Here is a 23,788-nt window from a genome sequence, read left to right as displayed (position 1 = left end):
CCCATTTTTCTGGGAAAACAGTATGAGATCTGTAGATTGGGTGGTAGACAAAGGTCTGGAAGGATGGTCCCTGTTTAGTTAATGGCAGTTACTTCTGGCATGAGACTGAAGATGGGTTAGAAGAGAAGCTTTCATTTTTATTCCACATTCTTCTGTACGCTGGCCTTTTTCACTATGGTTTATGCAATACCGTCATGGCAGAGTTTAAAGATTGGCTCTGGGAACACAGGGGAGGAGGAGCCTGGTGGAGCTGAAGCAGGGCAGCTCAGGAAAGGGGCAGGACCCAGGGCTTGGCCCCGATTTGCTCTGTGCACTCTGGCCAGCCTGGGCCCTTCTTCGGACAGAGGCCAAGTCTTTGCCCGTGTGCGTGTGTCGGTGGAGGTGGGGAGTAGGGCACGCAGGGCTCCTCCAGGGCACACTAGGATGATTGAGAAGTTGCTGATGTCCCAGTGAAAAGGCAGTGGAGGAGGCAGCGTGAAAGTCAGACCCTATGCAGCGGGCAGGGACTCTCCATCTGGACAGCTTGGGGTCAACCAGGAGCAAGCCTTCCTTCTGTGCGAGCCGGGCAGGGCTGAGCCCTGGTTCCTGAGCCGAGGGCTGTAGAGGGCAGCGAGGAGCACAGGGCTCAGCTCAGCCGTGGTTCTCCTCCCAGGATGGTTCCCCTGAGCAGAGCTCAGCACAAGAGCTTGCCGGAGAGTCAGGTAATGAGGCTGGCTCCGGACAGAGGGACCCGTCCATCCCCGCAGTTGTCCAGGGAAGTGCCAACTTCAGAGGCTGGCGGTGCTGCCCCTGGAAGGGCCAGAGGGGACAGTTGTGGGACACAAGCCCTTTCCATGGTCTGTCCTCTGGGCACTCTGGGATTGGGGTGGGATTCAGCTGATGGAGTCAGGGAAGGCCGTGTGGGACATCAGCATTGGGGCCGAGCCTGGGGGGCAGGGTGGGAGGCACTTCAGAGAATGGAAATGTGACAGTGTTGACAGGGACCTCAGAGACCCTGCCTGTGAGGTAGGACACCTGCCATCCTTACCAGCCCATGTGACGCTCGGGGAGCTGGAGTCGCTCACCCAAGGTCACACAACTTGAATTGTGCAGTAGCTCTTAAAGTTCAGAGGGTCCCCTGGGCAGGGCCCGTCTAGAAGCCAGTAGGGACAGCCTGGCGTCATGATTCAGGGCCAGGGTTAATTAGTAACCAGAAGGCCCTGCAGCCACCTCCCAGCTGATTTGGGAGCCAAGCGAGTGGGTGACAGGTCGCTCCTGACTGGGAAGGTTGTCCTGCACGTCAGTGCTGGGTTTTGGTTCAGAGGGACCATGCAGAGAGGCAGGAGGGCAGAGCTGTTCCCTGGGTTGCTCCCCAGGGCCTGAGCTGGGACCCAGAGTTTTCAGGTGAGAGGCTCAGGCATGAGCAGGACCCCTGCCTGCCGGCCTGTTGGGCTGCCACACTGCCTTCCTTTCTGGCTACCAGTCTCCTCCGTTTCCTTCCTAGTACCCTCTTCCCTAATTCCCTTCCTTCCTTCTTCCTTCCTAAGCGTTCCTGCTTCCCTCTCTCCCTCCTCCCTTCCTGACTTCTTTCCCTCCTTCCCATCCTTCCCTCTTAGTTACCACTCTGCCTCCTGAGCCACCTAATCTCCTTTCCTCCTAACTAAGCCATTCACACCCTCTCTTTCTTCCCACTAACTTCATTCCTTCCTTTTCTAAATTTCTAACCTCTGCCTGAAATTCCAGGCCATGGGCTTTGGAGTCAGACTGCCTGGGTTCAAATCCGAGTTGTATTGTTTATTAGCTCGGGGTGTCTTGATTAAGCCACTTCACCTCTCTGTGCCTCAGTTTCTTCCCCCTTAAAGCAGGTATAATGATGGCTTCTAACCCCTGGTGCTATGAAGCAAAATAAGACCAAGCTGGCACTTGGTTGCTCTGTCATTGGTATGTCATTGGTGTGAGCTAGGCAGGCAGGCATGTAAATGAGTAAATTACAGTAGGGTGAAGACAGGTGATACAGCAGCAGCAGACACAGAGAAGGGGACATGAGTTTATGGAATCGGGGGCAGGAAATGGTCTAGCAAGGCTTCTGGGGAAAGCAAATGAGGGCAGATGCAAAGGGCTAGCTGAGCAGACCAGAATGGTCAGGTCAGTGCTCCAAGGAGAGGGAACTGTGTAACCCCAACCCCCGCTGCATCCAGCAGGCCCAGGGAGGTATGAGCAGGTCTGTGTTGTGATGGGGCAGAGACATGCACGCCTGGACTGGGGCAATCAGGAGGAGGGTCAGGATTCTGGGCTCAGGGAGGAACCTGAACCACATCCTGGGAGTTCACAGGGATCTCTGTAGGGTCTGAATAATAGAAGGTATTGATGCCCAGCCTTTGGCCAGAAGATCAGAAGATAATGATACAGGCCAAAAAGAAGCATAGGAGCTGCAAGCTTCTCAGGTGTAGGAGTCCCAGCCAAGGTGATGGGAATATGGTGGTGGGCAATGCACATGTCAAAGTTCTCCCCAGGCCTTAGTACCTAAGTATTAAGTGAACATTAACACCTTGAGACATTTTACACAAAGGTATAAAGATAAAAATTAGTCTAACCCACTGTCACCTTGGGTCATAACTGTCCAGCCCTTTTTGGTGACTATGCACAAATGTATATGTGCATGGATGTCTTTATTTTCTTATAAAGATGGTATCCCTGGTACACCTACCATTTTGAAATGTCCTTTTTTTTTTTGCTTGACATTATATCCCACATATAGTTCCCATTCTGATTTACAAAACCTTATTAATCATTTTTCAACTGGGCAATTTTCCATTTTATATATGTACTATCACCTATCTTATCAACTCATTCCTGATTCATTAGTCAAATATGTACTGAGCACCAATCATATTCTAAGTCTTTGGGTGCTGGGGATTCAATAGTGAACAAGAAAAGTCTTTGCCCTCGTGAAGCCAATGTTCTAGTTTAAGACAGAAAATAAAGAGTTGATAAAGTGCCAGAGTGGTATGTGTTACAAAGTAAGACACAAAGCAGAAAAAGTGGACAGGGAGTGGACAGGAGTGGTGTTGCACAGTGATCAACCATCCTGCTCTGCCTCGGGACCGAGAGTCTCACCTACCAGGAAACCCTCGGTCCCAGACAAACCAGGTCAGTCAGTCACTCAGAATCAGAAAAGGTCTCTCTGAGAGGTGACATTCGAGCAGAGACCTCTGTAATGTTCATGGAAGCCAGCCATGCAGAAGTCTGGGGAAGAGCATTCTAGACCGAGGGGAAAGCAAGTGCCAGGAGCAGGAGGCTAGAGGGCACCCTGTGTGTTTGAGCGACAGCAAGAATGCCAGGGAGGTTGGAGTGTAGCAAGAGGGAGAGCACGGACTGAGGTGGAGACGGTGACAGGAGTTAGGTCACACGAAATCTCGCAGACCGTGGTAGACTTTGGATTTTAATCCTAGATGTGATAGGAAGCAACTGGAGTTTTTGAGCAGCCAGCTAACATGATCCGACTTCCTGAGTGGAGGAACACTGGGTTACGATAAAATCGTAACTGGAGGGTTACGATAAAAATCAGCAGACAGTAGGGAAGCTATTGCAATAACCCATGCAAGTGGGGACAGTAGCTCAGGCAGGGACATTGTAGCAGCACTGGTGAGTAGCAGTGCTTTCTGGATTCAATTTGGAATCTCATGGGATTTCATGGTGGACTAGAGGTGGGTGAAGGTGCCATGTTTCTAGATTGAATTCCAAGTTGCTAGCTTGAACTTTTCAGCGTGGGGTAGAGAGACGACTGAGGGAGGAATGGGCTTTTTGGACTTTTGGACTTGTTACGAGTGAGGAGCTCCCAGGCACCCAACCAGTGAACTGCCGAGGGAGTGGTTAGATATATAAACCCGGATTTAGTGCAGGACAGAGTCAGAACTAGGGAGGCAGGGTTGGCAATTGTCGAGCATTACTGGTACTTAAAGCCATGGACCCACTGTGATTGGCTCAGAAACAAGTGTAGATCAGGGTGTGAGGACTGAACCCTGGCACAGGCCCAGAAGTTAGTGACAAAAGGAGAGGCAGATCCAGCAGAAGAGATGGAGAAAGAGCAGTTGGTGAGGTGGAAGGAGAACCAGGAGCCCCAGGAGCCAAGCAGGAAGGAGGGGTGGGGCCGAGCAACGGAGCGAGCTGGGGCCAAGCAATGGATCGCTGGCTCGGGAACGCGGGAGTCACAGGCCCTCGGTCCTGGTGGGGTGCTGGGGTTGAAGCCTCTTCGGAATGGGTTCAAGAGAGAAAAGGAGAAGGAGTGGAAACTGAGTCCAGACAGCTTTTTCAAGGGTTTAACTCAAAGGGGGGACAGAGAAGTGGAACCGTACCTGCAGAGAGATGTAAGGTCAAGGGAGGGAGCCTCACAGCCAGCCAGTGTCCTTGGTCCGGAGTGCGCCAAGTGGGGCATTTCAGGGATGATTGCCGTCACTATTATTCTCCTGTTCTAAATAGTGCTGCTGAATAAAGGCCCCATCAGGGTCTTGTTATTGAAAAGAAATGTCCTTGTTCTGGGTATGTGTTTTGTCAACATGACATCCTGCCCATCTGTGTGTTGGTTCAACATTTCTATTTTGTTGAAAGATGGAAGGCTCTGATTTTGTTCACTTGGGTTTGTTCTGCTGCCACCCCCAAGTCCCCTGCTCTTCGGAGCCAAGAGAGAACTCCTGAGGCCACTGGGCTCAGGTCCCTCCCTGGCCAACCCTCTTAGCCCCAGCCCCCACGGATCCCCCCACTGTGGTGAATTGCAGAGGTCTAAGTGTGGCATATGGTAGCCATACAGAAAGTTCCAGAAAGGCAAGGACTGTGTCAGGGCCTTTCAATTCATTCATTCCCCAGAACACCCCTCACGAGCTCCTGGGGAGAGGAAGGGACCCCGGGAGTACCTAATTATTGCACCATGCAGCCAGGCCTTCATGAGCCAGGGTGCTGGCCGGGACCTTGACTCCTGCCACTTACACAGTTGGAGAGCTGTGGGCTCACCAGTCCTGCCCTGGAGACAGTGGGCCAGAGCCCTGGAGAGGTCAGCAAGGAAGAGCCCCAAGGGCCAAGTGCTCAGCAGTCAAGGACTAAGGCTGGCTGGACTGGGCCAGACACCTGTGCCCCAAAACACCTGTAGATTCTTGGAAGACAAAGTGCTCTGAGCTGCTACAGTTGAAGACTCTGGAACCTTATGGTGGTCTGTCTACACCAGGCCTGGGTAGGCCCTAGGGAGCAAGCCCCCACACATATACACACACTGAAATACACCAATATTAACAGACACACAACAACCTATATCTACACATGTGGTTACACATTTATTAACACACCTATACTCATCTGCAGACACACATGTAGACACCCACACGCAGGCTCACACAAATGCATGTAACACGTGAACATATATAAAGATACACACTGGCACGTTGACTCAGTACACAGAAGCCCATCTGTACGCACAGTGAGAACAGTTACAGATGCATAGACACACTGATAAGATTAAATACATGGGGGACACCTGGGTGGCTCAGCAGTTGAGCATCTGTCTGCCTTCAGCTCAGGGCCTGATCCTGGGATCTGGGACCGAGCCTCCTTGTGGGGAGCCCGCTTCTCCCTCTGCCTATGTCTCTGCCTTTCTCTGTGTGTCTCTCATGAATAAATAAATAAAATCTTAAAAAAAAAAAAGATTAAATACATGGTCACACTGAGGCACACAAATAAGCAGAATACATGCAGTTGTCTGCACATGGACTCACACACTGATACAAAAGCCTTGCCATGTGGGGACACTTTGCTATAACAGACAGACACACAGAAGCTCATCTGTGCATGCAACACCTGTACACACACGCCCCCCACACTGCCTGAGCCACACATTTGCACACATCCTGACATGCCCCAAGCGTCAGCAGGGCATTCCTGCAGCTGTCGCCCACCCCCTTCCACTCACCCCCAGGGGCAGGCGATGTCCCCGAGGGAACAGAGGTCTCTGGTCCCGTCTTAAGCTCTGCTGGGTCCCCGTGACATCACCGGCCCCCCTAGCTGCTGCTGCTGCTGCTGCTGCTGCTGCTGAGAGTTCTGAGCTGGGTGCTGGGGCCGGGCCGGCACCAGGCACAGACACTTCGGCCCTTGTTGGGAGAACAGAGAGAGGCTCTCTTGTCTGCGGCCTGACCCTCCAGCTCCAACTGCTGGTTCTTTCAGTGGCCTCTCCTCAGGCTGCGCAGGTACGTGGGGCTGGGGGGCCAGGGCCTGGCGAAGGGGTCTGCAGGGTCAGCCCGCAAGGGGGTGTGGCAGGCTGTGGGCCCTCTGGGGGCCACAGACCATGGGCACTGCCTGAAGCCAGGCTGCACTCCCTCCTCAGGCAGTTCTGCAGCTCATTCTCTCAGGACGCCACAGGGCTGGGCCTCTTGGAGCAGTCGGGGATGGGGGATTCCCTCCTTTCCCCTGTGGTCGCTTTGCCAGCACCTGAGAAGGCCATGGGGTGGTTGCTCTAGGATCCTCCCTTGGAAAGATGGGTGGTTTTTACCCCAAGAGGTGAGGCTGCAGCCCAGGCTCCACAGCAGTCAAGGCTGCGGTCTTGGAATGTACGGTAACCACAGCCTCCATGAGCAACTGGCTTACTGGGTTCTTAGGTGGGATCTCAGTTCTTAGCCTTGGCCTTCCAAGCAGGAGTGTGCTGTCGGTATCCTGAGCCAGGGCCTGGACACACCAGCCTCCTTCACCCTGCAGGCCAGGAGCAGGAAAGACACTGTGCTCCTCACTGCATAGACCAGCTGGTCACACTTTTTTACTGTTGGATCTGACACAGACACTAGCCAGGCTTGGGTCATCTCTTCATGGCTCTGACCCAAGGCCCCCAGGGCAGCTGCCATTCCAGAAGCATTAAGTGGAAGTCCTTGTGGCGGGTAGATAATAGTCAGTACAACACAGATCCCAGCTCAGGGCTATCCACAGGAATTCAAGGTTGCAATATGCCTGTCTGGGAGCCTGTGGAGACCAACCTTCCAGCCCTGGACCTCCCGAGCTGCCCTGGCTCACAGGGGTTTTGCTGTCCTGGCTGTCCCCAACCCTTGAAAAGATTCAACCTGGGAGGGATACTTCTGGCCATGCTGGCTGGTTCTCTCTTGAGATGTTTGATTAGGGAGGTTGGGTCTAAGGTGTGCCAATTCTTGTCCCATGCAGGGGTCACTGGCCTTGGGTAGGAGATGCGCAGACTGTGGCAGGTGCATGGGGTTGGGGGGGGGGAGCAGAGAGTGCAGGAGTGTGTCTAAAGCCCTTCCTTCCCCAACAGCAGCTCTCTCGTGACTGGTCCCCCTGTGTCCCTACAGCTCACCTGATCACTGTTACAGAATGGACTCTAGCCGGGCAGGGACCCCTAGCCCTCAGGTGAGCGGGTCTCCTTTCCCCACCCACCACCAGGGGGCTCACTTCCTCTGCCTGGGGAAATCTGGAAGCACAGGCCAGCCTGGTGGGCCCACCTAGAGCAGGACTTGAGGGCGGACAGGGACAGGGGTGACCCTGAGCTCATGGAAGTGGGCCAGTGGGCCGTTTGTAGGGTAAACAGGGCACAGAGTTGGGCAAGAACTTCAAGAAAATGGGGTGTTAGGAGAAGCAGATGAGACAGTGGATGGTTGGGTAGGTTGGTAGACAGGTGGAAGGAAGGAAGGAGGAAGCAGACAGGCTAGTAGAGAAAGGAGCAGGACCCAGGCCAGGGGATAGGGGGCTGCCGAGGATCCTAACACACATTACTGCTGATCTTTACTAACTTTTCTGTAAATGTCTTTAGCCCTCAAGGGCCAATGGGAACATCAACCTGGGACCTTCAGCCAACCCAAAGTGAGTTCTGGTCTCTCACACAACTTCCCTCCCTGGCTCCCCTCATACCTGGCTTCCCTCTCCTTAAGAATAAAATCCAAGCTCTCTGGTCTACCTTCAAGACCCTCTGCCACCTGGGACCCAGGACGGTCTCCCAACTTTATCTCCCACTAATTCCTCCCCTCTTTACTCATGCTGAGCCACATGCCTGAAATGCTCCTCCAAAGTCTGCATTGTTAGTATTCCCCACTCTTCAGGCCCTTCTCAGGCTTGGGGGCCAGATCTCTTGCCTTCTTATGCAATTGTGTCTTGTCTTCTCCCCAAGTTGCCCGCTGGTTACTTAACTGTCGATCCCCAGGGGCAGGGGCCTGCCCTACAAGCCCTCTTGGCTGGGAGAACATGGCATGCCTCAGTGGTGGTGAGGAGGCTTGTTTCTTGGAAAGCTCCCTCTCTTTCCCAGCTTCAAAGTTAAACAGAAGCCTGGATTTGATCTCAGGAGCCAGGTTTCCCAAGTTCACAAATGCTGACCTGTGTTCTTACCCCTTTCCTGCAGTGCCCGGCCCACCGACTTTGACTTCCTGAAAGTCATTGGCAAAGGGAGCTACGGGAAGGTGAGTGACACAGTGAGGTTGGGAGGTCTGGATCTTCCCTTCTCTGGGCCTCCTCTACCCCTTGCCTGTCACTGGCATGTGCAAAGTGGGATCTCACAACCTGTGAAACCATGAATGCAGGGCGGAGCTAGGGGCTCATTGAGAAATCCAAACCTCAGAGGAGTTGTCCCCTGTGGGGCCTTGCATTTGTGCTTCTGCTCAGGTCCTACTGGCCAAACGCAAGTCTGATGGGATGTTCTACGCAGTGAAGGTGCTGCAGAAAAAGTCCATCTTAAAGAAGAAAGAGGTACCAGAGTTTATGCTCAGGCATTTCCCCTCTTGCTTCTCGACACCAGCCTAAGGTGGTTTCCCAACTCTGAAGGACCCCTGGAGCTGGGTGTCACAGTGGTCATAGCAGAAGGCCAGGGGCAGCTGAGGGTGCTGAGCCTTCTCAAAGAAACTGGGCCAACCAGCTCACCCATCGGGCCTTTGGGAGGGCCCCATCCCAACCCTCTGCCTTCCCCTGGAAAATTCAGGGTTCTGTGGCAGATAAGCCCTCTGCCCCTTCTAGCTACCAGCCTCCCTTGTCTGTATGGTGTTGGAGGCACACTTCATACTCTCCAAAGGCCCCTCAAGCCACAGCCATGCTGGAGTTCTAGATTCTTCAGCTGACTTGAGACTCTTTAATTCCAACCCCTTGGGGGGATAGAGCAGGTCCTGAGAGAGAAATGAATATCAATCAGAGGACTCAGGCAAGGGAATTAATGTTAACAAGGACATCATGAGGGCAGATAGGGAAGGTCTTTATGAAGGAGGTGGCATGGCAGCTGGCCTTGAATGTAGGGCATCCAGTCAGGAAATACAGTATGAACAAAAGCACGAATGTAGCTCCTTTTATGCAGTAATCACATATGCTTTTCTTATCGCTCCGGAGGAAGGGACAGAGGTTCCTGACCTGGGGGTCAGAGCTGAATCTCCATGGCTGGGGATGAGGCTGACCATTCACTGTCCTAGCCACTGGGCAGGGAGCCTGGCTCTGAGGGCAATAAGGAGCCACAGTGGGTATTTGGGCAGGGGCACAAGAAGGTACTGAACAAGGCACAGCCCCCACAAGTGAGGCCATGTGGGCTGTGCCAGGGTAAAAGGGGCTGTCGCGGGTTGTGATGTGGGCCCCTGCCTATGACTCCACAGCAGAGCCACATCATGGCTGAGCGCAGTGTGCTGCTGAAGAACGTACAGCACCCCTTCCTTGTGGGCCTGCGTTACTCCTTCCAGACGCCTGAGAAGCTCTACTTCGTGCTCGACTATGTCAACGGGGGAGAGGTGGGTGGACCCATAGGGAGGCTCCCCTGGACTGGCTCTTCCATGCCCATTGTGTGCCAGGTTCTGGATTGATCGCACCTCATCCTCACAAGAGACCCATTTTGTAGCTGAAACACCAAGGCTCAGGAGGTAACTCACTTGCTTGAGGCCATCCAGCCTGTACCTGACAGAGCCAGGATTTGAATACAAGTCCATTTGGCTCCCAGCCACAACATTTCTTGAGTGCCCCCACGCAAAGCTGCCCAGACTCACTTCAGTGCACGTGGGCAAGGTCAGTATTAGTGGAGCTCTGCAGTCAAGATTTCCAATGCTCCCATTTTATACCACTGGGTAGGGGTGATTGGTCCCTGTGGCAAACAGAGACCTGAGGCCTCCCGCTGACTAGAAGCACAATGGGGATAAGCTGGGTCCCACTCTGGAATTCACTCTGTCTCTCTGGGCAAGTGACCACAGATTGAACTCATGTGACCTCGTGACATTTGGCCTGATGCCAAGAGGGGAGTTTTTGCTCTGGATCCCTAAGTCCCCTGGTAGAGGTAAAGGCCTTCCCAAGGACAAGAAAATAGACCAAAACAATTGGCTCACTGGCAGATCAAGGCTGGGCTCAGTTTGACAACTATGAGCATCTTATTGCCCAGGTGGGCAAAACACATCCTTGAATGACCGGGGTTCAAATGGCAGCTCTGCAGTTATGAGCTATATGGCCTTGGGCAAGTCACCTGGCCCCTCCCAGTTTCTTCTTAGGTGAAACTGGCATCGTATTTGATACCTTAGAGGTAGTCATGAGGATTAAATGATATAAGAGATATGAAAGGGTCTGCTTTGAGCCTGGAACCCAGTAGCTGCTCAATCCATGCAAATCAATCTCTCCTGCTAACACTTTGGACACCCACAACTGCTCTGTAGGGTGTGGGACAGCACCCCCCCCCTTTTTTATTTTTTTATTTTTTTATGTTTATTTATTTATGATAGTCACACACACACACACACACACACGCACACAGAGGCAGAGACATAGGCAGAGGGAGAAGCAGGCTCCATGCACTGGGAGCCCCACCTGGGATTCAATCCCAGGTCTCCAGGATCGCACCCTGGGCCAAAGGCAGGCGCCAAACCACTGCGCCACCCAGGGATCCCCCCCCTTTTTTTTAAAGTAGGCTCCACACCTAGCACAGAGCTCAATGTGGGGTTTGAACTCACAATCCCAAGATCAAGGCTTGAGCTAAGATCAAGAGTCACAGGCTTAAAAAAAAAAAAAAAAAGTCAGAGGCTTAACCGCCTGAGCTCCCCAGGTACCCCAAGCATGATCTTTCCATCTGAGTACACTGCAGCTCAGAGAGGGGGTGACTTGGCCAGCTGCCCCATATCCTGCACTCCGGGAGCTGGAGTGCCCCACCTTGAGACCCTCTCTTATACACCTCCCCCCTTCCAGCTGTTCTTCCACCTGCAGCGGGAGCGCCGGTTCCTGGAGCCCCGGGCCCGGTTCTACGCAGCTGAGGTGGCCAGCGCCATCGGCTACCTGCACTCCCTCAACGTCATTTACAGGTGAGGCCCACGTGTGGCTCAGAGCCAGGCCTGGCCCTTTGCCACAAATGCCAGGGGTTGTGCAGACCTCTAGGTCCTGGTGAACTTGGTCCTTCGTCTGAGGAGGACAGCCCAGCAGTGGGAGCAGAGTGGGAGCTTCCTTTCTGGGATCGAGCGCCCATTCTCCCTGGGCTCTCCCTCTACATTTCTGTGAGCCTCCATGAATAGTCCTCCTGCCAGGACCCCGGGTTCTCGCTCTTCTCACTAAGTGGCTGAGACAGCACAGTGGTCTTTTCTCTTGTTTTCTGCAGAGACCTAAAACCAGAGAACATTCTCTTGGACTGCCAGGTTGGTGTATGTGTATGCATGGCTGCACGTATGTGCTGTGTGCTTATGAGTGTGAGTGTGTAAGCATTGTACATGCATGCATATGGGTAGGGATGCATTCAAGTATGCATGTGCCCATGTGCCCATGCACACACGTGTAAATGTATATCGTGTGCCCATGTGTGTGCATGTGTGTGTATACGAGGTCTGTGGGGGAGGGGTGGAGGCAAGTGGACGCTCTTGGACTTTGTAGTCTCTCCATGTCTTAGACTGGGTTCCCTGGAAACAGATGGGGTGTTGAGTGCAGGTGGTTATTGGGGAATACTCTTAAAAGATCCAGTTTTAAGGGGCTGAGGAGGCAGGATTCGGCAGAGGAGGGAGCCCACCTGCATCGCGGTTGCAAATGAGGAGGCCCCAGCTGATCTTCCAGGGATGAGGAGGGCTCAAGCTGGGATGACTCTTCAGAACTGTTCCAAATTGAGGCAAGGAAGTGAGGCTTTTGTGCCCTCGCATTGACCTGTCCTTGGTCGTGGATTGCCCCTTGGGAGGGGCGTAATTTTGAGTGAGGGTAATGTCCCAGAAGTGGGGGGATGGACATGACAGCTCCTAAAGAGGGGATCTGAGCAGAGCCCCACAGTATCCACTCACTCCACGACCTCTACCAGCCACCCTCCTGCTCAGCTGCCATGAGATATGGTGCTTTCTAAAATATCAGCCCTCTGTCAAGGGAGCCACCACCACCAGGGCACTCCAGCAAGGACATTCATGGAGCTGTCACTGTTGTAGGGCATGGGTCTGAGTCTGTGATAAGCTGGGGGGGTGGGGGCAGACAGTGGAATGCCCTCTCCCCACCTTGTCATTTGTTCTGCTCCTGGCTTCCCATCTAGGAGCTAGAGGTCTCTTAAGTGGAGCCTATAGCCTGTGCCAAAGGCCTAAGGCTCCACAGATGCTGCCCTGGGGTGTGGCATCTGGGCTTTGGGGTTAGCCCTGGCCATACCTTTAGCTTAGACCACCCTCCAGCCCCCGCCCACCCTCCTCTGCAGGGACACGTGGTACTGACGGACTTTGGCCTCTGCAAGGAGGGTGTAGAGCCTGAGGAGACCACATCCACGTTCTGTGGCACCCCTGAGGTAAGCCAAACCTTGTAGGAAAGGTCAGAGGTCAGGCCATGAGTGGTTGAGCTTCACCTCCTGCTTAGAGCCAACCCCTTACACCAGTGTTGGGGAGGCTCACTCCGGTCCCCCAAGCCCTTGCCCTGAGCTGACTGTGCACTCTACCTTGGTTTTCTCATCTGTGTAATGGGGGCAGCAGCTCTGGGGGCTGGTGCCAGCCAGCAGCTGGTAAAGCTCTGCAGCAATGCAATCCTATAGAAATAGAAATAGCCATTCCGAACATATATTCAATGTAAAATTTCCCAGCAGCCACATATATAAAGTAAAGAGAGGGACATCTGGGTAGCTCACTGGTTGAGCAATTGCCTTCAGCTCAGGGCATGATCCCAGGCCCGGGGATGGAGCCCCACATCGGGCTCCCTGTGAGGAGACTGCTTCTCCCTCTATGTCTCCACCTCTCTCTCTCTCTGTCTCTCATGAATAAATAAATAAAATCTTAAAAAAAAAAGTAAAAAGAAACAGGTGGAATGCATTTTAGTAATATATTTTAACTATCCTAATATATACAAATATTGTCATTTCTTTTTTTTTTAAGATTTTTTATTTTATTTATTCATGAGAGACAGAGAAAGAGAGAGAGAGAGAGAGAGAGAGAGAGAGAGAGAGAGGCGGAGACACAGGCAGAGGGAGAAGCAGGCCCCATGCAGGGAGCCCCATGTGGGACTCGATCCGGAGTCTCCAGGATCACACCCCTGGCTGAAGGTGGCGCTAAACTGCTGAGCCACCCGGGCTGCCCAAAATATTGTCATTTCAACATACAATCAATATAAAATTATCGAGATAGTTTATTCTTTTTTTCTAATTAAGTCTTTGAAATCCAGAGCATATTTTATACTTATAATTCACCTCAGCTGAGATCAATCTCACTTCAAGTGTTCAGTAGACACCTGTGATGAGTGGCTGCCATATTGGACAGCCTGCCCTACAGGGTGAAGTTCATGTGCAACAGAAGGGGTTGGCCTGACAGTAAAGATGAGGGCTTGCAAGTGTAAAACACTGGTTCACTCCCCTCTTCCAGTTGCCAAGAGCCTGGAGGGTTAAAATGTGTGGGTCTCAGCAGTAATTCATACATGTCTCTGTGTCCTTCCAAGGCCTCCCTGTAGCCTTGTGGTTAAAACCTTTCCTTGGACTCCCACCAGTGTTGACTCTTGGACCTTGGACTCAAAGGGTTCCCAGTTCACAGATATCTGGGTGGGGGCTGGGAGGCAGAGGTTGCAGGACTGGGAAGCTGCTCCTGATCTGCATAAGACAGGACTTTTAGCTGCTCTCTTCTCCATACATTTGAAAATCTGGATCTCAGATCTCAGCTGGGGCTCCTCCATCTGATTTTGGGCCAGCTGATGGACAGGTGATCTCTCTGAGCAGGAGCCATTGTCTATGTCTGTGTATGGCAGGGTGTCCGCTGGACAGAGCTGGTGTCCCAAAACCTGACAGCCCAGCCATCCCTTCCTTGGGCATTGCCGGGGGCGAGGAGTGGGGCATATGACACTCTGGATTATGTAGGAGACATATGTCCCCAACATGTCAGCTCTTCAATAGCTCAGCTCCTGTCATGCCAGGAAGCACAGACAAGAGTACCCATGGCTGCTCCCATTGCTCCAAGCCTACACACATATTACAATCACATAGGTTAGCACATAGACTTAATATAGCCCCCAGGGAGGGATCTGCAACCCCATTTTATGGAGGAGGAAATCAAGGTCCTGGAAGGTCATATGAGCCCTACATAGGGCTCAGGTCTAGGTAACTTCCTGCCCTTCTTCAGACCTACAGAGTCTCTCAAAATGATCACTTTCCTCAGTGGCAGAGATGCCAGACTCAGGGGTCGCCAAGCCATTGGGTTTGGCAGAAAGCACAGGTCTGCCTCAGGTCCTCTTTTTGTTGGAAGGCACAGCTCTGTGGCATGCATTCATGTGTCATTATGAACTCAGGTGTCACTGTCCTTCCTGATTCCCTATCCATTTCTGTTACTGAGCTTTCCACTACAAGTATGTGCCACATTTCCTTTCACTTCACCATTAGTCTCCCCAGTACACTGTGAGTACTCACAGGGCTTTCCTGTTCCCAGGATACCAATTGGATGCTTTTGTCCAAATTAGATAAAGGTACTCCCCTGGGCACATTAAGTAGAAAAAGTTACTCTATTAAACATGAATAAAGTTGCCAGATATAGCCCTATACTAGGGTTATGGCTTGGTGAGTTGATCACAGCCAGGCTTGCATCTCCCTATATCCTTTTGGCTGGTACTTTTTTGTTGTTGTTGTTTTGAGATTTTATTTGTTTATTCATGAGAGAGAGAGGCAGAGACACAGGCAGAGGGAGAAGCAGGCTCCATGCAGGGAGCCCGACGTGGGACTTGATCCCGGGTCTCCAGGATCACACCCTGGGCTGCAGGCAGCGCTAAACTGCTATACCGCCAGTGCTGCCCTGGCTGGTACTTTTGTATGGTGCACAACATATACAACTGTACAAGGCAGTCCTGCTTGATCTCCCCTGTGTCCCCAGCACATTGGCAAAGGGTCATGCACAGAGCAGGCCTTTACAAATGGATGCTGATTGAACATATGCACAGCCAAGTGAATATCACAGAATAAACCCCTGGTGATCTTTTCTTCTGAGTGCCCTGTTTATAAATGGGAAGACTGAGGCTGAGTGTCTTTCAGATAAGTGTGTTTCTCCACAACAGTACTTGGCCCCAGAAGTGCTTCGTAAAGAGCCTTATGATCGGGCGGTGGACTGGTGGTGCTTGGGGGCAGTTCTCTACGAGATGCTGCAAGGCCTGGTGAGTGGGGTGTGGCCATCTGCAAGGGACATGTGGCTCCAGGAAGAGATGGGGGTGGATCTCTCCCTTGTGTGGCCTCCTCAGACTCCTCAAGGAACTGAATGAGCCATTTCTCTACCCCAAGCTCAAAAAGATGATGTGAGGATTATGTATATTTTTAAAATAATGTTAGTTCAGCTTTACAACACACCATCTCATATGTTACTCCTCTGACACCTAGAAATGGCTTTTGGAGGCTACCACTATGGGAAATGGAGTTGTTCTTATTTACTGAGAGGGAAACTGAGGCCCAGAAAGGCCTCAGTGCTGGTAGTCCTGGGCTGCCTGCTGAGTCAGAGGTTCGTTAGACTCACCACAGCATAGGTGTTGCTCTGGGGTGGCTTTGCCAACAGAGTGTGGGGGGTATGAGAGAACAGGCTCTGTGGAGTCCGGAAAAAGAAAAGCCAGAGGAAGAGGTGGGATGAAGAGCCTCAGGAAAGAGTGGGCTCTGGGCATGGTTTGCGGCCTGGTTCTCTTCCTGGCCATGTGGCTTAATCCCTTTGAGCCTTGTCTTATCCAACAAATTACTGCCCGTCTTTGAGGACAACTGTGAGGCTGGGTGGAATGGTGACGGGAAAAGTGTTTACTTTGTAAAGTGAAGAGTTGGTGCCCAAGCTGGGTTAAGAGGGGTGGGAGAGGGGATGCTCCTGGGAGGTCCCTTCTCAGCCTTCCCAGCAGCCCTCTCCCGGGTGCCAGAAGCCAAGGTCTCTGTCTCTCTCCAGTCTGCAGTGTGAACCATTGCACAAGATGCTGTCTGGCCGAATCTTCCATTACCTGGCTTTGCTCCCAAGTCTCCCTGAGACCTTTCTCCCCTTTAGCATGAATGAGCCTCCAGCTTCTCTCTCCCTCTCTCATCAGCCACCATTCTACAGCCAAGACATGTCCCAGATGTATGAGAACATTCTGTACCAGCCACTACAGATCCCTGGGGGCCAGACTGTGGCTGCCTGCGACCTTCTGCAAGGCCTTCTCCACAAGGACCAGAGGCAGCGGCTGGGCTCCAAATCAGACTTTGTAGGTGAACTGGCAGTGGAGCCCTGATGGGGGCGCTCTGCTTCCTGCAGCCGTAGCTTAGAGGCACCGTGATGTGTATCCCCCTGCCCTCTAAAACCAGGCATTGCTAACTCCTTTACTTAGAAATTCGCGGCTGCTACTGCTTAATTACTGCCTTCAATCTAGTTCTTTTATTCGACCAATATTTACTGAGCAAGGCACTGAGCTGGGTTCTACCAATTCAATGCACTGGGTCTTTGCCCTTATTAAGTTGATTGGGGGAGGACAGTCAACAAACATTATGGTATATAATTTTTGCAGGTATCAAGAAATAAGTGAACAATGAGCCAAAATAGACAATAATGGGAGGGAGTAAATTTACAGTGGTGTGGTGAGGGAGGTCCGCTCTGAGGAGATGACAGTGCGGGGGCACAGCATGTGCAAAAGCCCTGCGGCAGGAATAAGAAGAGTGGTACATTTTGGCAGATTTTGAGCAGGGATGTGGCAAGACCCAATTTCAGTCTGAAGAAGTTCCTCTGGTTTCTGTGCAGAGAGAGGACTGGACTTGTTTTTTGCCAGCATCAGGTTGGGCATTTGGGACATAAGAGATGAATAATTCACTGTCCATTCCTGTAATGAGTTCATGATTTTATAAAAATTAAAGTAGCACTTTAAAAATAATCTTACATTCACTATTTAACAAAATATCATTTGAATTTATAAAAGGAAGACCATAATACGTTTCTCCCTGGAGGTTAGCTTTCTCTTCTTGTAGAGTGGCTGTGATGTACAGACTATGAGACAGACTACCTGGGTTCAGATCCTTCCTCCACCTTACTAGTCCTTCCTAGTTGTAGAAACTTGGGCAAATTGTATGACCTCTGTAAGCTTCAGTATGTCCTCTGTAATAACAGCACCTGGCTCACAGCTGCCATAAAGATCACAGGAATTAATATATGCAAAACACTTAGGCCAGTGCCTGGCACATAGCAAGTGCTTTTTAAGTGCTTGTGCCTACAGCCCCGCATACCAGAAACCATGAAGTATAACAACATTTGGCACATCCAATGCATCCCTGGCCAGCTTAAAGAGGGGAAATTTCATGAACACTAGTCCCCTTCTAAAAAAAAAACAAAAAAACTAATCCCCTTCTTCCAAGTGGAAATTTGCATCTCAAAAACATATGTATGATTTTTCAAATAAGATATACATTCCTATAGATCAAAATTCAAGGGATATTAAGAAAAAGTTCCTCTAGTCACTCAGATCCTTAATGTAGAGGCAACCAGTGTTATCCATTTCTTGGATACTCAAGATATTTTGGAACTGGCTTTTCAACAAGCACTCAGGACATGGAGGGTGGTGGTTATGATGTAGGGAGCTAGGGAATCATTCCTTGCAAAACACAGATAGAGGGTCCTGCTGGAATAGGAGGAACTTGATGCTGACATTGGCTTAGATTAGGAAAGAAGTAGTGAATCAGGCCCAGGGCTGAGTCCTAAATTTTGGGTCTCCAGGAACCTATAGCTCTTCTTGGAGGTTTACTTCCCTTATCTTCCTTATTGAGTTGATGTGGTCTATTTCTCTGGTTTGAATTCCAGAAGAATTAAGATGCACTGAGGCAGGTGGGTGGGGTGGGGAGATCCCCTGGGAACCCCAAAGGCAGGTTCTGCTATCTTCTTCACTGGTATGCCACCAAAATGTCCCATGGTGTTGGTAAAGAATGGGCGCTCAGTAAATAGTTGAGGAATAAATGAATGCTATGGGGAAGAAGGGCTTGGGTTCTAGGTGATGGAGAAGGGAAGAGCCCTGGCTGCAGAACAGCTCTTTGTTCCAAGAAACCAGCTGGGAGTACCTTCCTAGTAAAGGTTTGAGGGCTTGACAGCCAGTTGGCAGTACAGTTGGAGCTCGCAGACTTTGGGGTCAGGGGGTGAAGAGGTGGGGAGGAGTGTTATGAGAGGGCTCCTTGTGATCAGCACCTTCTTCCAACAGCTTGAGATAAAGAACCATGTATTCTTCAGCCCCATAAACTGGGATGATTTGTACCACAAGAGGCTGACTCCACCCTTCAACCCAAACGTGGTAAGACATCACTCACTGTGTACCAGATTCTAGATTTCTGGGGCTGGTGGAAGCTTGGAGGGGATCTGGGCCAACTCTCTTTCTACAGGTGGGAAAACCAAGGGCCACATGGTAAGCTGGAGGCAGAATGGGGTCTAGATCCCAGAAGTCCTGACTGCCAGTCCAGCTCTGTGTGATGAGCCATGCTGCCGGCCACCCCCTTCATTTTTAGCACCAATAACCCTTATTGCAGAGTCCTTTACACTCTTTAAGGCACTCCCTGGGGACACCTGGCTGGCTCAGGCAGTGGCAGGAGACTCTTGATCTCAGGGTTTTATTTATTTTTAAAGATTTTATTTATTCATGAAAAACACAGAGAGAGGCAGAGACATAGGCAGAGGGAGAAGCAGGCTCCATGCAGGGATCCTGACATGGGACTTGATTCTGGGACTCCAGGATCACACCCTGGGCCGAAGGCAGGTGCTAAACCACTGAGCCACCCAGGGATCCCGTATAAGTATCATTTTAAATGGCTACATAATATTTCAATCCTCTGTGTTGGTGACATAATTTATTCAATCATGCTCCTAATGGTGCACTTTAGGTTATTATCATTCTTTCTTTATCATAAAAGTACTAATGAACACCTTTAAGTGTGTATCTTTGCCCAGAGTTCTGATTATTTCCTTAAGATGGATCCCAGGTAGGGAATTACCAGGTCTAAGAATGTGAACATTTTTAGTTTAGTTTTTTTTTTTTTCAACTTTAAGTACTCTCCACACTCAGTGTGGGACTTGAACTCAAGACCCTGGGGTCAAGAGTCACCCCCCCCCCCACGGACTGTGCCAGCCAGGCACTCCCTAGGCTCTTGATTCCTGCCTTAACTGTGTGGTGGGGAGTAAAATCAACTTCCTGCCAGCAGGGTCTGCTGGAGATTTTTCATCTTCCTCTCTGCAACCTGTGCAGTTGTTACTGTTTGTAACTGCAAATTTTTTTAGGCAAAAAATGGCATCTCATATAGTCTTCTATTTCTTCTATGGTGAAGGTGGTTAGTGTTTAATCAGTGGTGTTAATGAGTGCTAATATTAATTAGCAGTGGGCGTATATGCATGATAGGAGCCCCCTTTGAAGCAGACATTAGAGGTACTTTCACCAACCTGCAGAGTGGCAGTGTCAAGCTGCTCCCATCCATGTAGTCTGCACATCTCAACACTGCCAATATTTGCTATTTACACCTTGACTTTTGCCAATTACCTGCTTGTGAACCCATCTTGGAGCACCAGATTCTTGACAATACTTGTCAGATAGGATACACTCAGTCCAGGTAGCTGAAAAGTTTCTTTCTCTGGGGGTGTAAAAAAGACCCTGAGGATAATATTGAATGTACACTCTTGAGGAAAGAATAATACAAAAAATACTAGACAGTGAGGTAATAGAATGAAGTGAGTGGACTTTAAAGTCAGACACACTGGGGGTAGGGACGCCTGGGTGGCCCAGTGGTTGAGCATCTGCCTTTGGCTTGGGGTGTGATCCTGAGATCTGGGATTGAGCCTGCTTCTCCCTCTGCCTATGTCTCTGCTTCTCTCTCTCTCTCTCTCTCTCTCTCTCTCTCTCTCTCTCTCTGTCTCTCATGAATAAATAAATAAATCTTAAAAAAAAAGACATACTGGGGGTAGATTCCTGGTTCTGCCACCTACCACTGTGAGATCTTGCATAAGTATCTTTAGCATCGATATCACTTGTCTTGTCTAGGACCACACAGATAACAAGAGCCAGGGCCAGGATCTAGATACTATGGTCTTAGAATTCTGAACCCTGAGCTGGGACCACTATGCCCTGTGACCTTTTTGAGAAGCTAGAAACCATGGTCTGTTTGGTTACATAACATAAGACTTGCATACTCAAGCCGATAAGCAGATGCTTCCATTTGCTCATCTGCTTACTTCAGAAAACCCAGGTGGCCTAGTATTCTCCAGAGACTGTGCCTTCTTCACAAAGAGGCTGATTCTGTTAGCTTGTGGTACATAACAACACTCCCCCCACCCCTGCCCCAAACTGGGTGGCTTAAAAACAATTCTGTATTTCACCCCAGTTCTATGGGTCAGTTGGGTGAGGTTTTTGGCCTGGGCCAGGCCAGCTGGTCTCTGCTGGGTTCTCTCATGTCAGTGGTATAGAACTGCCTCACTCAGATGTCTGGCAGTTGGCCAGCAGCCAGGGCAACTGGGTTCTCCTCCTGGGGCCTCTCATACTCCAGCAGGCTTGCCTGGCCACATGGTGGCCTAGGGTTCCAAGCTCAGGAGGAGACAACCACCCACAATGTGTGTTTTTCAAGCCTTTGTTTGCTTCACATCTGGTAACGTCCCATTGTCCTAAACAAGTCAGATGGCTAAACCATAGTAAAGGTATGGAGAGAGATTCCACCTCTCGATGGCAAATGGAGGATTTGTGACCATTTTTACAACCTCACACACAGGTCTTCCTCCAAAACTTCAAAACCGTGAAAGCAGCCAGCCAGTTACCCTATTTTATCTTCTTCATAAGGAATCAACACCCCGGATTGCCTATTTGTCTAATTATCAGTCCCCTCACCCTTTGCATAATTTAGGCTGCTTGAAAGCAGGACTCACTCTATTTTGTTCTCCTTTATTCCCAGTGCCATGAACAGTGCCTGGTAGGCATTCAGTAAAATGTATGTTGACTAGACTTGCTTGATGGTTGGCATGGTGCAGGCAGGGTGCCAGAAGGTTAGATATGTGTTTAGTGGGCCACATGGAATAAAATGACTACTGTAAACACATGCGTAAGTGGCAGCCAAAGGCAGGTGCCCACGAGGCACTTGGAGGGGAGGCCTGACATCCCTCTCAGGATTTGTGGGGTCTTCCAGTAGCTCTGACCCCCCTCCCCATGTTTCCATCTCACCGTTGGTCTCTATTCACAGGCAGGACCTGCTGACTTGAAACACTTTGACCCAGAGTTCACCCAGGAAGCTGTTTCAAAGTCCATTGGCTGCACTCCTGACACTGTGGCCGGGAGCTCTGGCGCCTCAAGTGCATTCCTGGGATTTTCCTATGCACCAGAGGACGAGGCCATCTTGGACTACTAGAAGAGAAGCACTCGTGTAACTGCTGAAGACAGCTGGTATCCCTAAGGAATTACCTTCCTTACCCTCTGCTGCTAGTAACAGAGACTCAAAGTAACAATGGCTTAATAAGGTTGCATGTATTTTTCCAGCACATAAAGGAAGAATGTTGTTAGGTGGTCCAAGGCTGGTTCAACAGGTCTTCAGATAATCAGAGGCTTTCTATATCTCTGCTCTGCTATCCTTGGCAATTGGTTTCCAATATTAGGATTGCTGCATTGCCACAAAGTGGTTACTGGAGCTCTAGCCACTGCTTCTATGTCCTGGGCGAGGAAAAAGGACACAAGGAGGGCAGAGCAAAGTAGCACCTTTACAGAGCTTCCCCAGAAGCCCCCACCAGTGGCTTCTGCTTGTTAGCCACTCTCCCTACCTGCGATGGAGGTTGGGATATGTGGTTTATTAGCTGGACACATGACTACCCCTAAAAACGTGCGCTCTATATTAAAGGAGAAGGGGGAAACGTTGGGTAGGCAACCAGCATTTCTCTCCCAAAGGACCTCTTGGTGTTTAGATTTTTATCTTAATGTGTAAAATGAGAGATGTAATAAGCCTATAAGCTATTCACCCAACATGCTCTTCTTTTTCTCTGTTGATGGTATCTTTGTTGTGGGTGGTATTGGGCATTTATTAGGTTTGTTTGCCTGGCATCTGAACCCCTTCCTATGTCCAGAGGATCTCCTAGCTCATGAGGCCTTGATGAGGGGTAGTAATTACCTCTACTTACAGTAGCTGAAAATGCTAGATACTGACTTTCCCAGTATCCTCTGCTGCTAGGGCCAGGCATGTGGCCCAGGGATGCACCTGTACCAGATTCTGACTCAAGAAAGGGACTAGAAGCTTTCATGTGGTAGCTGTGTAACAGTACCCACAAAACCAAGTAGGTTGGATCATGTGGCCTTATTTCAATGGCAAAGTGGTCTTTTTTTCCTAAAGATTTTATTTATTTATTCATGAGACACACACAGAAAGAGGCACAGACAGGCAGAGGGAGAAGCAGACTTCCTGTGGGGAGCCTAATGCAGAACTCGATCCCAGGACCCCAGGATCACGCCCTGAGCTGAAGGCAGATACTCAACCACTGAGCCACCTAGGCATCCCAAAGTGGTTTTTTCCCCCCAAAAATCTGTGGTTCATTAGCTACTTCATGGCAGGCTCGTGGCTTTTGGCTTGTGGACAAGGAGAGAACTTTAACATTAGTGTGTGCTGACAATTTGATTGCCTTTTCCTCTTAACCCCACTCTTTCTCTTCCATTTTTTTTTTTCTCAGCTCCCTGCCCCAGGAGTAATGGGGGATGAAGCTGGAAGACCATGGAATACACACCAGTGGCACTAATACCAACCAACTGGAGATCCAAGCTGGGTCAGGAAGAGTTAGTGTTACGCTTTGGCATGTGCTGAGAACTTTCAAAAAAACAAAACAAAACAAAACAAAACAAAACAAAACACTCTTCTTTGGTTTCCATCACAACAGCATCTGTTAACTGACAAATATGGAACATGATGAAGGAGAGGCCCAAATTCCCCCAAATTCCCAAAGCAAAAAGTGAGAGTGTAATTGTCAGAAACATGATAGTACTGTCAAAAGTACACAACCCACTATGGGTTGTGAAACACCCAATGATTCTATTGTTCTAAGACTAAAGTCACAAAATTTTCACCAGGATAGAAAATAAAAATGAAGAACTATGATGTTGATCATACTTCATCTATGTTTATTAAGCATGTTCTGATCTTTACATGCATTATCTACACTCCTCACAATAAATCAGCCTTTAGAAATTATTTTTTTATTTATTTATGATAGTCACAGAGAGAGAGGCAGAGAGAGAAGCAGGCTCCATGCATCGGGAGCCCGATGTGGGATTCGATCCCGGGTCGCCAGGATCGCGCCCTGGGCCAAAGGCAGGCGCCAAACCGCTGCGCCACCCAGGGATCCCCAGCATTTAGAAATTATTAACCTCACTTTACAGATAAGAAACATTCATTCTGAGAGATTAAGCAACTTGCCCAAGGTCACCACCTGGTTCAAGGCACAGC

The 23,788-nt window shown here is 50.3% G+C and overlaps 1 protein-coding gene across 10 annotated transcripts; it reads left to right on the top strand.

Moving 5' to 3' along the window:
- Nucleotides 1-494: 494 nt before the first annotated feature.
- SGK2 (serum/glucocorticoid regulated kinase 2) lies at nt 495-23,530 on the top strand. 10 transcript variants are annotated; one of them, XM_055307243.1, is made up of 15 exons: nt 495-701; nt 5,942-6,209; nt 7,314-7,371; nt 7,772-7,821; nt 8,354-8,411; nt 8,614-8,697; nt 9,582-9,713; nt 11,146-11,258; nt 11,549-11,585; nt 12,608-12,694; nt 15,424-15,519; nt 16,417-16,572; nt 18,544-18,633; nt 21,551-21,750; nt 23,019-23,530. In XM_055307243.1, exons 3-14 carry the CDS (start codon nt 7,336-7,338, stop codon nt 21,713-21,715), a joined length of 1,104 nt encoding a protein of 367 aa, XP_055163218.1. In that variant the 5' UTR covers nt 495-701; nt 5,942-6,209; nt 7,314-7,335; the 3' UTR covers nt 21,716-21,750; nt 23,019-23,530. The 10 variants fall into 10 exon arrangements, with proteins under 10 accessions (XP_055163218.1, XP_055163220.1, XP_055163222.1 ...); XM_055307247.1 differs by lacking the exon at nt 495-701 and adding an exon at nt 1,214-1,383 and having other exon boundaries at nt 9,585-9,713; XM_055307242.1 differs by lacking the exon at nt 495-701 and adding an exon at nt 1,215-1,383 and having other exon boundaries at nt 7,277-7,371.
- The last annotated feature ends 258 nt before the right edge of the window (nt 23,531-23,788 follow it).

This window comes from Nyctereutes procyonoides, unplaced genomic scaffold, assembly GCF_905146905.1.
Source record: "Nyctereutes procyonoides isolate TBG_1078 unplaced genomic scaffold, NYPRO_anot_genome, whole genome shotgun sequence".
Taxonomy (NCBI): domain Eukaryota; kingdom Metazoa; phylum Chordata; class Mammalia; order Carnivora; family Canidae; genus Nyctereutes; species Nyctereutes procyonoides.
This window is presented reverse-complemented; position numbering and strand designations above follow the sequence as displayed.